Source organism: Xiphias gladius, chromosome 22 (genome assembly GCF_016859285.1).
Source record: "Xiphias gladius isolate SHS-SW01 ecotype Sanya breed wild chromosome 22, ASM1685928v1, whole genome shotgun sequence".
Lineage (NCBI taxonomy): Eukaryota > Metazoa > Chordata > Actinopteri > Istiophoriformes > Xiphiidae > Xiphias > Xiphias gladius.
In genome coordinates this window covers 5,280,874-5,295,358 of record NC_053421.1, presented here as the reverse complement: position 1 = coordinate 5,295,358, position 14,485 = coordinate 5,280,874, and the positions used below count along the sequence as shown (strand labels likewise).

The window sequence follows — 14,485 nt, the reverse complement described above, 5'->3', positions numbered from 1 at the left end:
GGCTTGCATGTGTATATGTGTACATGTTTGTACACATAACATGATTAAGTCATAAGCCTCAGAAAGCGGTTTTACAACAAGTGTGCAACTGCTCAGCTTAGGGAAACATTCTGAGCTGTGCTAACATTGCTTCATACTAAATGCTTCCGCAACAAATACTGGATCCCGGTCATCAATGAGAAGAGACAGCACATGTTCAATGAATGTTTTATCTGTAGTAACAATCGAATACAAACCATTTGATCACAGAAAAGAGAACGTTCTTCAGGCACTTTACGCAGAATAAGGAGAGCAGCTATATTAAAAGCCTTTATTTAGTCGGACATATTAGTTAAAATGAAGACTGCTTCCGACCTCACCGAGTCTTCATCAGTGTGGAAATAATAAAAACATATTGTTCACACCTCGTACTCTTTATAAACAACATACTGGAAAGAACAATACTGGATTACATAATAATAATTTAATGTTTTTCTTCTACCAAGCAACACAGTATTTCAACAGTGTGAGACTGTTAACCCATCAATGCTGTTGTGAGCAGTAATATCCACTTAGGGTTTACATTATATGGTCACGGATATGCATTCAATGGGTACTTCACTACACTCTGTTCTATAATTTGGATTTCTGGAAGGACACCAGTTACACAGAACCACCCGAGCACTGCCAACGAACAGACTCTTCTTTAAGGGCCTTATCCCGATTAAAAAGTAAATAATGCTCACCTGTCTAGGGGCATGTAGGCGTTAAGAATGGATCCAGCCATTGCTTTGGTGCTAGCATTGTCGCTGATTGTACCCAGGCTGACGGTGCCAGATTCTCCACTGAGACTGCAGCGCTCCTTCTGCACATCAGCCTGCACCTCCAGCCTGACAATATGTGGTTTGGGGGGTGGTGTTAGACAATGCAAGAAGCACCAAGAAGTCGATGTTGCATTTAAACATTTAAACATTCAAATCCCGTGGCATGTGGTTCTGTTTCAGTACCTGTTTAAGTAATTGACCATGGCACTGCCAGAGAGGCTGCCAGTGATGCTGGCTCCAGCCAGGGCCATGGTGGAGGCTGTCTCACTCAGGTTGTCCCTGATGGCCCCCAGACGGTCCATGTGGCTGCCGCTGGCACTCAGGCTTCCCGTCAACCCCCCAACACTGCCTTCACCTATACTGGGGTTGTTCCTCGTGTCTGCCACTGATGTAGTATCTACATAGAAGATACAATCATGGAACAACATTAAATATAAAACTAAGGGATAAATATGTAATCTTTTGTGGGAACATAAGGCAGTGCTGTCTAAAAAATGAGACGTTTTTGATGAAACTGAAATGTTCAAAATTCTGTACTTGTAAGGCTATTTTTACCAAGCAGTCATGGGGTGTTGGTCTAACAGAAGATGCACAAAAAGAAGTGTGAAAGACCACTTGACATTTGTGAAACCAGCAGCAGATTTCATTTAAAATGGGACTCTGTCGTGTATCAGTCAGCAAAAAGCAAATTGTGTTGTTTGCTGACTTGGGAATAAACACAAAAGGTGGCTTTTGGATGTCAGTGTGGGTAGCAGTGGGTGGGGGCACTAAAGCTTACCAGTGGCAGCTGTCCCACTGCCAACATTCATGTCATTTTCGTCATCAAACTCTATGCGAACTCCTTTGCCATTCCCAGCTGAGACGCCACAACCTCCACTACGGCACAAAGAGATGGGCACCACCCCATAGACGTACGCAAGCATGATGGGAACGCCAATGCCTGAGGGGTAAAAAAAACAGAAAGACAGAGAGACAGGGACAAGTTAGACCCCAGCACAGAAGGAAAAAAAATAAACACTGGAGGCCAGTGTTGCTGACGCACAGAAATCATAACTGTTTAAATCTCCTTCAACTTTCCCATCTTAATGTAAAACTCATGAGAATTCCAATTGAGTCTGAAAACAAACTTTTGCATAATATGAACTCCAAAGTCAAACAGCATGCAGAGAGTAAGAGCAGAGGCAGAGACACACAGAGAAAGAGAGAGAGGAAGGAGCTGGGAGAGATTGGAGAACAGACTGACCGACAGTGACTGCAGCTACCACTGGAGACACAATGACAGAAAGTGTCACCCCACCAGCGATCACCAGGTTCCTCTTGTGGTTGGAAATATCTTTGCCCTCATAGCGGTTATGGATCTGGCAGAGAAAAGGGGAACAATGACACTCACACAGTCAGAGTTCACAACTAGTATTCAACCAAAATGTTGCCACATGAGAGGAATACTAGACCAGTTCAGTGTTAACTACAAATTCAACAATGTTCAGTTGAGTAGCACATTCATATTATTAGGATTTCATTATTCATTTTCCTGTATCTTTCCTCTAGTAGGTGTATGAAGTTCTCAAGCGTAGCAGCAATGAGCGCTGGCTTTGTTGAGCTACTGTTAGACAAAGCTTACACCTGTTTGCCTCCCTGTCTTGTGCTGAGAACTGTTAAACAGAAGGGCTTCAGATTGTTTCCTTTTTTGGACCAACCACGATTTGTCCTCATCAAATGCTGTTTGGGCTGACTGCTCATGGAGACACGGTTTGAGCTGGCTGCTGATGCCGCCTTGAGGAAAGCCTCAAACAACTCACTGCCAGCCAACCTACACTTTCTTCCCTTCACCGTTTTCTTTCACATCTCCGCGCACACTTTATGGTGGAGAATGGTTACAGAGCAGAGTGCAAGTTATTCTCATAACATAAATCCCTTCTCATTTGGCAGCCACCAAACCAGAGTGGGAAACGAATTCTTCGGTGAGGCCACAAAATGGCAGTAGTAATCAGCCACTACAGGACAGCTGGCTAGATGTCAAAGTGCAATGTAAACAAGTCTGTCAACCATAGTAAAGGATTTGGTTTAAATACTATTAATAGAAAGTAAAAGTAAGTTGTCATGAGGAATTGAGGAACATAGCAGTCATGACACATGACAAATGGTTAGCAACTGTCGAAGAAATCTTAATGTAAAAACTGACACATATCAGAGTACAAGCACAACTGGAATAAAAAAATGAATATTATACAATACTCAAAATAGTAACATTGGGAGAGAGCTACAAATTAGTTCATCAGTAGGACTGCATGAATGATTAAAAAATGTGAATGTAAATCCCAAACATTTTTTGTTACTGTTGTTAGTTATTGTTGAAAACTCTTGCCAATAAAGATTTATGTGAGAAAAAGTTGATCTGGTTGACAGAATTATTTGTTCGTTGTTGTTCCAAACCCAAGAAAGCAGATAACAAAAACACCCATTAAAAAAACTGTAATTATGTCTTCCCACTTACTTCACACAAAGACTTCTTTCGGCTGTTATCATAAGGCAGTCAACTTATGACTGACTGCTTTACAAGTCAATAAACAGTGACAAAGTGTAGCTGCTATGAAACTTAGAAAAAGAGTATACCGCATGAAAATGGCCATTGCTTTGGTGTAATGAGTCATCACGATGCAGATTCAATATCTTGACTAAACAGCAACATTCATCCAGTGCATGTGAAGATGATTCATGTTCAGATGTTTCGCATGTGTCATGTGATCACTACTGAATGTGGTCTGGTTTTGTCAGGGAAAAAGTTTTCTGGCTCTGGCTTCTTCTTGGCAGACTTAAGAGGGGAATTCTGGAGAGTCTGAATACTTTCATTTTATTGCAACGTCAAACTGCCATTAAACAGACCTAGACTGATGAGTGATCCGGCACAAATGTGTATACACAGATGCACAGGTTATTAAGAAATGACCTCAGCTGGCTTGAGATGACTTCAGAGCCTGAGAAAAATACATGACAGTATTAACACTGGTTTTTCAGTATAACTAGTTAGTTAGGGGTTGATATGTGGATCTTGTTTCTGGCAATGTTTATTTCCATTACTGATAACTGTGATATGTATAATGTTATTTTAAACTGAGTATGTTTACAACTGAAAATATATTGTTTCTGAGAAATTGTATGTAAGAGAGCAGAGCTCCAAAGCAAGGGAACTATTCAAATTATTAAAATGCAACAACCAAAATCAAACCCAATCCTTTCTAATACAGCTGAATACAGACGACAGTTTGAACAGTAAATCTAAACATTAACCAAATGAGTCAATGTTCTGCCTCATCCCTGTAGTGAAAACTATAACCAGAGGAACATAAATATGTACATACAAACACTGTGCCTCTAGAGCCTCACCTTCCTCCCCACATATACAGGGATGCCGATAATCATGGCGGGAATAGCTATACCGGCGATGAGTGCGATGCCAACAGGGGCACCCACAAGCGTTCCCAGTTGCCACAGAATCTTTTTCTTCCTGCTCCATGGCTTCTTCCCCCAGAAAGTACAGCCTGATGGACTGAGAGAACAGTAGAGGGGAAAGATTGAGGGGAAAAAAAACAAACAAAACAACAATTTTTCAGTCAGTCATTCATACATTTATGTGCATACTATAATAGGTCCTCAGCTTTTACATCCCTTGTCACACAACTGTGGGAAAAGTTTCCCCCAGTGTTGAGTAAGATCTTCAGTGGGCTGGCTAGCTTTATGGTTAATTCAAAATATTTTATTCTAATTTACCCAGGCAGATCAGAAACTTTATGAGGTAGAACAATCAAACTTGCTGAATGGGTTCTTTATCTCGGGCACTACTCAGGCAGCAAAACTTACTGTATATCATCCCACATAACCAATATTCATACATCATAACTTAACTACAAGTTGTAAACTGCCATAAATAAAAGTGACACACACTCTCACAATAGCAAATAAGACAGTTTTTATTGCCCTGGACATTGTTTGAATCACAATCACGGTGATGAAGGCATTGATGAGGATAGATGAGGATGAATGTTTTTATGATTTTCTTATACAATAATGTTGGACATTGTTACTTAAAGTGTACTCGAATTTTTGGTGTATGTACACCTGCGTGTATGTGTGTTGACATACTGACCTCAGGTAGTGCAGGTCTGAGATTTCCTTCATACAGAGCCAACAGAACTCACAGCCGCAGACGGCACAGGTCATGTGGTTACAGCTGCCGTCATTCATCTTGATGATGTAAGCAGCACAGCGCGGACATGGCTTGATGTCATCAGCTGAAAGAAAGAGAATATAATTTAAAAGTGCATAATGTTATTTAACTTGCTAGATACTGTATAATGCCATTACTTACATTTCTTCATGGTGTTTAAAAAGAGTAGATGGGCAGTCATGCAACTATCTGTGCTATTGTGTGTGTGTGTGTGTGTTCAGGCAACTAACCTGCAGCTCCGCTCTCTTGGCTATAGCTGAGGGAGGATGAGCGGACAGTTCTCAGGCGAAGGCTCTGGGCTCTCTGCTGCCGTGCTGCATCACAGGTTTGGTTGGGATGCCACAGCTGCTTACAGTGGTAACAGAACTCTGTACCACAGCCCTCCCTGCCGCACGTGATCTTAGGACAGCTGGCACACCCGAAGGCTATCACTGCATACCTAGCAGAGGGCAAAGAAAATACATATAAACACTTACACATACGTTTATCAAAAGTATTTTAACTTTTCCAGTTACTGATTTGGTTTTTTGTTCCCTTTGTCAAAAAACACTAGATCCGACTGCAGGTGTTGTTAACCTCAGCTCTAAAATTATTGGCAAAACAAAGATCCCTAGCACAGTTTTACACTGAACACATCCTCAAAAAGGCTTACGAGATTATCAACGACCACACACGTTTTCTATGACTACTTCAAGCTAATGCTACCAGGAATGCGTTTTAGATTACGTGTATGTAAAACAAATAGAAGGAAGTCTGGTTTTATTCCAAAAGCCATAGTACAAAAAAATGTTCAGTTTACATTATGTATAGACTGATAAATGCACTTGCAATTTTTACATCTGCTTTTTGACATATATGCCTTTGTGGGTGTTGGATATGTTGGCCAGCTATGGACAGGCCACTGTTATAAATCCTAGTGTAGTTTAACTCTTTATAATATTTATATTTTATATTATTTTTATGTGTGTAAATGAATTGTCTATGTGCGCTTTTATTTGCAACACACTTGTCTCAAAAGGACAGATAAAGTATTTTGAATTGAATTGAACACTTAAAAACACCATCTTAGTCCATCTTCTCTCAGTTTATATAGTCTGTCCATCCATCCATCCATTTTTTGCCACTTATCCAGGGTCAGGTTGAGGTGGCAGTAGACCAAGCAAGTTAGTTCAGGCGTCCCTCTCCCCAGCAACATTTTCCTGCTCCACCTGGGGGATCCCAAGGCGTTCCCGGGCCAGATGAGATATACAATCTCTCCACCATGTTCTGTGTCTACGCTAAGGTCTTGGACATGTCCGGAAAACCTACAATGGAATTCACCCGGGAGGTATCCTGATCAGATGCCTGAACCAACTCATCTGGATCCTTTTAACACAAAGAAGAAACAATTCTACTCCAAGCTCCCTCCGGAATGTCTGAACTCCTTATGCTATCTCAAAGGGTGAGTTTGGCTACCCTAAGGGAAAAAAAACAAATTTCGCCGGTTATATTCATGATCTCATTCTTTTGGTAACTACCCAAACCTCATGACAGTACGTTAGGGTTGGAACGTAGATGAACTGATAAATCGAAAGCTTTGCCTTCCAGTTTAGCTACCTCTTCACTGATGCCACACCAATCTTTTGCTGGTCTCACGGTCCATTTTACCACAACAATTGAACAAGAAGCCAAGATCTGACTCTCATCCCAACCTTTTCACACTCAGCCTAAAACCACCCCAGTGCATGCTGAAGGACACAGTCTAATGAAGCCAACAGAAATAGCTGTTCATGGGAACCATCAATATGCGGTCCAAAGAGGTGTGAATGCAAATGAAGGAGGCCATCATTAGGCTCAAGAAAAAAAACAAACCTATCAGACAGATAGCAGAAACTTTAGGAAAGGCCAAGGTACATTCTTAGAAAGAACAAATGCCACACCAAAAGGCCTGGAAGACCAAGAAAGACAACTAAATGATGATCGATGATCGAAGAATTTTTTAATATGTGAAGAAAAACCCTTCACATCATCTAGTCAGGTCAAGAACACTCTCGAGGAGGTAGGCGTGTCATTGACAAAGTCTACAATCAAAGAAATGGAATATTCTTCAATGGACAAGTCAGTCACCTGACCTCACCTATCTGAGCATGCTTGTCACTTACTGAAGACAGAATTGAGGGCAGAAAGACCCAAAATAAGCAGCAACTGAAGCTGGCTGCAGTAAAGGCCTGGCAAAGCATCTCAGAACAGTCACTGACTGCAAAAGAGTTTCATCCCATTATTTAAAATAATCCTTATATTTACAACTATGTTAGTTTGTCCAATTACTTTTGAGCTCCTGAAAATGAGCTACTACGTATAGAAATGGCTATAATTCCTAAATAGCTAATGTGATATATTTTTTAAACCCCTTGAATTAAAGCTAAAACTCTACACTTCTATTACATCTTGATGGCTTCATTTCAAATCTATTATGGTGTAGAGAGGCAAAATTACAAAAATAGTGTCACTGTCCGAATACTTATGGATCTAACCATATGTATTTATATGACAAATTATAATATCTCTGGGAGTGACAGCTGAGGTGATGCGATGTGTGATGCTTTCAGCCAACAGACAGGAAGAAAAAGGGCAGTGAGTGCTGAAAAGAAAGAATGTTTAAAAATAAGACAAGTTAAAATATTCAAACATGACAGTTGCAAAATAATGGGTAACCAATTTCCTGGGGGAAACCCTGGAGTGTATGACATAGTTGTGTCTGGTTGTAGCTGAAGTCTCCCAACCCATCTGTGACTGAACCAAGGATTACGTTTTATTCACAGAGTGATGAAGAGCCTGGGAGACTTCCTCTGTTGTGGATCCTACTACTCTAACAAGGACTGTGTCTAGAGAGAAGGACAGATAGTGAGGAATCGCGCACGTCAATCATATTTAAATTCAAAATTACTACCACAACTAAACACTATGCAGACTAGGGACTGTAGACACAAAATAAATATAGAGAATGAGAAAACTGGCTTTGGCACTGTAGTGGGGTCTTATTATAAGGTGGACCACAATAACTGATAGACATTTCCTGAAATGTACACTGTTTCTCCACCATACACACAAAAGTGACCAATCAAAAGCCTTGCTGTAAAATCAACCACCACACAACAGCACTACACACTAACAAAATCACCTCACAGAACAAGATCAATGTTTAGAGTACACTCAAACATTACTAAAGTACTGAATGAGTTTAGATCACAGCAGTTTTGGTATAACCACTTACACTGAAAAGCAGTTTTGCACTTTAAATTCCCCTATTTGTATCACAACAATAACTTCAACTGTAACATCAGTACCCTTTTTGTGTAGCTAATTTACATAAAATTACATTTCCTCTTAACAGGAAGTCTGAAAAAGAAGGATTAAGTACTCGCATATGTTAATTTCTGACTACAGCAGTGCATTCAAAGCCATTAGAAAATAAGAACTTTCATGAATTAAACAAATGTACTTTAACTCTGCGGACATCTGTCTCTCTGTATTTGGGCTCCAGAAAAACTAAATAAAGTGTGTTGGTGGTGGTAGTCAATATCAACTATATAACCAATGACAATACTGTATTCTAATCAATAATGTCAGATTAAATGCATAGTATGTAATTTCTGCCAATAGGGGTCTCTCAATCAAAACAATAAAAAAAAAAAGGCGGAGCTTGGAGCCGAGCTTCCGCTAACATTTGCTCAGCTTGTTCCTTTGATAACTTAAGATCCAGACATCCAATAGCTAAAATCCTTCATCCAGTTAAAATATATAGTTAAAAACGACCAAGAGCTAAAAAGTGTATGCTAAAAATGCGGGGTTAAAACTGGATAAAATGTCCATTTGGAATGATTCTGGCAGACAATCACTATACTGACGCATGCACAGAGGATATGACAGGCAACCAAATGAAACGGAACGTTACCTTGATTAAAATTAGATTTCTTTAGATTTGAAAATTGCTGGAAACATTTGGGATAATGTAAGTATACTATTGAAAAAATATATATATAACATTAGGTCTAGTAAATTTTATACATTTTAATGCAGAAAAGTTACATATTATACCATTAATAACACTGTTGATGGTTGTTCTGAGAAAATCCAGTCAGGGATATCTTAATAAATGCTGAAAATACAGCTATTATGAAGTTTGTTTATGTCTTTTGCCCTAGGCCAGGATAAGGATGGCTTGAGTTGTACCTCAAGATTACAGAAGGCTGAATCAATTTCCAGGAGGAGGTAATTGGTTCATACGTGCCTTCTGTGCATTTCTCAAACTTCTATGAAACAATGCACTCGTTACACTGAATAATAAAGAAAGGTAACATTAGCATGTTGGCAAAAGCTTCCGAGCTGCAGGAGAGAGAAACAGGTAAGAGGAAAGATCAGAGCAGAAAATAGCTGCCAAGAAATGGAAAACTAAAATGGAAGGACACTGTAGTTTCTCAGAACCAGAACCAACCTGTTGTGTAAAAATAAAAATCTATCAGCACAAGAGATACAAATTTGCAGTCTGACTCTGACAAACAGGGAAACTAGAGGAAGGAAGGAAATTGCTGATAAAACACTTTGTACTGCAAAGGTTACAGCCAACAACCAGCTGACTGCCAATATGTGGACCCAGACTGTGTCTAAGAGAGAGGAAAGAGCTGTTCAATAATCCGTATACAGTCTGTGAATATGTCTAAAAAGTTGAAACTACTACTGTAAAGTTTTGTTTTTCTTTGCTTTCACCTTGTTAGCCTGTGGTCCTGTGCTTGTAAGAAAAGAAAGCAAAGAAAAGGCCGGCAATTTGGCCAACACTACGGACCTACCAGTGCTAGCAGTGGTGGGCACACAGCAAAAACTACAGACAATGGTCAGCAACAACACTCAAATAAGGGCATGCTGTCCAACTTCCCTTTCTCCAAGAAAAGGAAATGGCTACACGTGTGAGCAAACGAGAGAGAGAGAGAGAGAGAGAGAGAGAGAGAGAGAGAGAGAGAGAGAGAGAGAGAGAGAGAGATTTAACCTGTCAGATAAAAAAAACGGTCTAATTGTTCATCATAGAGATATACAGCTCACCACTTTATTCATATCGCAGTCAGTCTCACAGAGAAAAAAATGGTTCAATGGCACTTTAGACTGATGTCCACTCAATTACATACACATGAGCTGCAGATTTGATTGGTCAGTGAGTCGGAGTCAACATTTGACCCCTCAGGACCTCTACAAAGACAGACCACAATGAGTGTGTTGGGGATTGGGTGGAAGCAAAGCAACAGGTCATCACTCAGTAATGGGATTAAACAGCAAAACTGTTACAGGGCCATGCGTCGAGAAACAAAGACATGAGGAAAGCAAGGCAGGCAGGGAAGGAGACAAACAGCTCATACAGAAAACTGCTGGCAAAGAGATGGGCTGCAATACTCAGGGAGAGGCGGGTGTACTATGGGTGCTCTTGTGACATAATACACTGTGCATACATATTATACAATGTTATTACACACTTACAGATCAAATTGAACACAAAAGAGAACCCAAGAGAGAAAATCTGTTAAATATTTGTTTCTGCTTTCTACTCCTTCTTCTCACCCTATTTGCACTTCTCTTCTTGCATTACTATCTCATGCTTTCCATTAAATTGTTGTTCAGGTTAGCAGCAATGACTTGTCATCACAAAACAAGTTTCTTTCAAATGCCATCTGTTGTAAAAGGCAGATGTTCAGGGCAAACAAATTGAGGTCAAACTCAAAAGGCGTTATCATTAAAGCTACAGTATGTAACTTTTATTACATTTTTTTTTAGTTGAAATATGCTTCAAAACATATCTTAATATGGAGAGGTGCAATCAGGGGCTTCTGTGACCCAGACTCACTGAGCAGCCTGGCAGCAGTGCAGAGACATTCCCTTCTGAAGTGTCAGAACACGTCGCCCGTCTAACCGATCAGAGAAGAACAAAGTCGGTGGTTGGAAGTTACAGCTGTCAATCAATACATGAATGGTGTACCACTGGTCTATTGCTTCTCTCGCACCGAGGCTTTAAGCTAGTATTAGCTGCTGGAAAACATTATTACGGCTGACTTGCAGGCTAACAAGCTCCTAATTCCTCCATTAGCTGACACAATGTACGCAACAAGGATGTAGGCAAAGGGCTGAGTGGAGCATAATGGAGCAAGGAGAGGGAGGGGAGGGAAGAGTAGAGTTGCTTTTGAGTCTGCCGTTAGTGCTAGCTTGACTTACAGAAGTTGCATACTGTAGCTTTAATTGTCTGTGCATAAACACTAATAATGGTGGCCAGGTAAATGTGAAAGGGGGGCTAAACTAGATGGGGTTTAACTGAAGATACTGTTGTAAACAACAGCAGTCCAGATCCCTACAGTCTCTGGCTGAAAATTTCTCTGCTGCTACCACTCAGTACAACACATTCGAGGGTAGATTAGTCTCAATCATAATCTGAGGCCTGTAGGACTTCTTATGCTTTTGTGGCACTCTGTCCTTTCGTCCTCTTAGGAGTTTAACATCTAAATTTACCATTGCAACAGTACATGGAATATACAGACAGGTGATGAATTAAAGGAAAAAGCAGCATGGTAAGGTTTTGGGCCACCACATTGATCCTACAAGTCTCTGGAACTCTACTGGAGGGATGGACCACCATTCTTCCAAAAGATATCTCCCCATTTGGTGTTTTGATGATGGTGGTGGAGAGTGCTGTCTAGTACATCAGTCCAAAATCTCCCATAGTTGTTCAACTGGGTTAACTGGTGACTGCGAAGGCCATAGCATACGATTTATATTATTATCATACTCATCAAACCATTCAGTGACCCATCGTGCCCTATGGATGGAGGCATTTTCATCCTGTTTCTCCACTCATTTTTCAAATTTTTACTAATTAATTAATTTATTAACAAATTAATTTATCACTTGCCTGTACATAATGAGTCAAGTCAATTATCAGTATCTACCATGAAGGCTGAATGAACAGAATATCATCACAATAAAAATGGCGTACTGTCAGTCAGCCATAGATGGCAATATTCTTGCAGTAATTTTATTTAATAAGCACTACTTGCATAGACATCAGCCTTTTGTTGATGAAAATGGCTTCTAAACTTAATTTACTCAGGGAAATCACAAATGCTCTTTTTTACTACACTTGATGTAGTGAGTGCTTACATTTAAAAACGTAACTTTAAGTAGCTCAACACCAACAAGTTAATGTAACATCTAACAATTTCCTGTATATAGGCCAGAAAATCTATCAGCTCCCTCCAGTTACCAGCAACAAGGGATGCCAAGACTGACCCACCACAGAGACACACTTTTAGCACACACTTGTCTTTGAGGACTCTTCAGCCTCACATCAGAAGAGTGGTTGTGAGAGTACATATCTTGTATTACATCCTTAACAACTAAGTTGTTAGACAAGCTCCCTCTTTCTCTTCCTAAACTACATTCCTTCCCTGAGTTACTCAGTCCTTCTTCAACTGTTGTCTTCATGATTTTTATTTTCCCTTCCAATGGGACACAGTTGGCCTTGTAAAGATTAAATCCAAGACAGCTGCCTAAGGAAACTTGCAGTACTATCTCACACACCACACAACAGTTAAACCCGAGACACCCTAAATACACAGGCACCGTTCTGCTGGAGAAAACACTATATGGGATTTTCCGAACTTACATGACATGATCAGTTTGAGTGGGATCAGAGTGCATATCATGGTGGCTGTGTATTTGCCTTTTAATCTAAATTCACTGCTTACCCACAGTCTGGGGCAGGGCACCAGCGGCAGTCAGGGTCAGCCACCAGCCACCTCCTCAGCATGAACTCCTCATATTTCTCCATGAGCGCCCGGTCACTCAAGATCATGCGGATGTCATGTGGGTTGAAGCGCTCCGAGCACTCTGGGCAGCTGATGTTGACACGCGACTCTGAGATCTCAATGCGCAGGTACTGGCGCAGGCAGTCGATGCAGGAGCGGTGATGACAGGTCATGATATCAGGGAAGTTCTCCCTGGAGTGGCGCAGAAGGCACAGCGGGCACTCCAATAGCTCTGCCCCCACCCCACCCCCCATCTTGGAGGAGGAGGAGGAGGTAGAGGAAGAAGGCCCTGAGGCAGATGAGGTGGAGGCAGCAGCAGCAGAGGCAGCTCCGGTCCCAGCCACAGAGAAGAAGGCAGAGTTCTTGTCATTACACATCTCAGAGTGGATGCTCTCAATGCTGGCAATGCCATCCACCCCTCCAAGGCCTCCAGGTCCAGGGTGCTGAAGCTCTCGGGACCTTTGGCGCCCTGATCTGGGCTCCCTTCCTCGCCGTCTGAAAAGAGATGCCAGGGAGAGGCGCCTCTTCTTTGGGGCCTTTTTCACAGAGGGCAGGGAGATGGAGGAAGCAGTGGACTGCAGGTCCCGGTCAGAGCCCATCACCCCACCACTACCACCACCCAGCTGCTGGTGCTTCTGCAGGCTCATCTCTCCTGAGGGAGGGGAGGGGTGTGCCAGCGGGGAGCCAGGGCTAGGTAGCCTGTCCCTCACATGTGCAGGGAGGTCTGGGAGAGGGATGGGGCTTGAAGAAGGGGTAAGGTGGTGGATGAGGGAGGGGGAGGATGGGCCAGGGTGGGGGGATAGGGCTCCAGAGGGCCCGTCTGTGTTTAAGACATGGTGGCTTCTCCTGATCAACCTCGTGGTCACATCTATTAGCCGGATTTTGGCGGAGGGGTGGGGGTCACCTGCTGTGAAACTGATGCAACAGAACCTGGGGAGAGCAAGAGAAGAAAAGTGTGGAAAGAGGGAGAAGGGAAGAAAGAGTAGGGGGGAGAGAAAGGAAAGAGATCTTAATATGTTACAGATTTCAATAATTCAGTCACAGTGAGAATGCAATGCAAAGTAATTTTTCAGTGAGACACACAGGCATTCTGCAAAGCTAAAAGCAATTCAAAGTTTAAAAAATAAAAATCAAATAAAAACAAATATTGGTGGACACCGGAAGCTTTATTTTTCTTTTCATCAAAGTCAACCTATGACTATAAATCAAAAAACCTTCTGCAGATCTAAAAGAGAATGAACATTATCACTGCGTTTGGCAGTTTAGTACATGCTATCACCTTCTCTAAACAAGAGAGGAGAGGGGAGAAGAGTTTTATTAGCAGTAGGTACACCCTTCTGTCAAGACTGTTTATGTGTGTGTTTAGCTGAGTTAATAATGGTCTATTACACTTGAGGAGATGCACGTGTCCAACTCTCCGCCAAATATGACAAGAACTGACTTAAGCACGCTGTCCTTTCCACATGACTTCCTAAGCTACCAAGGCACAGTGAAAACTACCTAAATTTAAAATTTTATTTAAATTTTTTTCTTCTAAACAAACAATTTACCATATGTTTACAGTCATGCTTCATGCATTTCCTTTTTCAAATAACATTGGTAAATGAGTTTGTTTTGTTTTTGTTTTTTTGTAATTT

The 14,485-nt window shown here is 41.3% G+C and overlaps 1 protein-coding gene across 1 annotated transcript in view; it reads right to left on the bottom strand.

The window, feature by feature from the left end:
* Window positions 1-14,485, bottom strand: part of LOC120784768 (E3 ubiquitin-protein ligase RNF19A-like) — a 34,890-nt gene that overhangs the window by 2,904 nt on the left and 17,501 nt on the right. The window contains exons 3-10 of the mRNA XM_040118834.1: window positions 12,789-13,778; window positions 5,259-5,467; window positions 4,948-5,092; window positions 4,188-4,350; window positions 2,047-2,161; window positions 1,582-1,743; window positions 987-1,200; window positions 726-869 (exon numbers count right to left, since the gene is read on the bottom strand). Of these exons, the coding sequence (XP_039974768.1) occupies window positions 726-869; window positions 987-1,200; window positions 1,582-1,743; window positions 2,047-2,161; window positions 4,188-4,350; window positions 4,948-5,092; window positions 5,259-5,467; window positions 12,789-13,495 (1,859 nt within the window). The 5' untranslated portion in view covers window positions 13,496-13,778. The remainder of the gene's footprint in view (window positions 1-725; window positions 870-986; window positions 1,201-1,581; window positions 1,744-2,046; window positions 2,162-4,187; window positions 4,351-4,947; window positions 5,093-5,258; window positions 5,468-12,788; window positions 13,779-14,485) is intronic.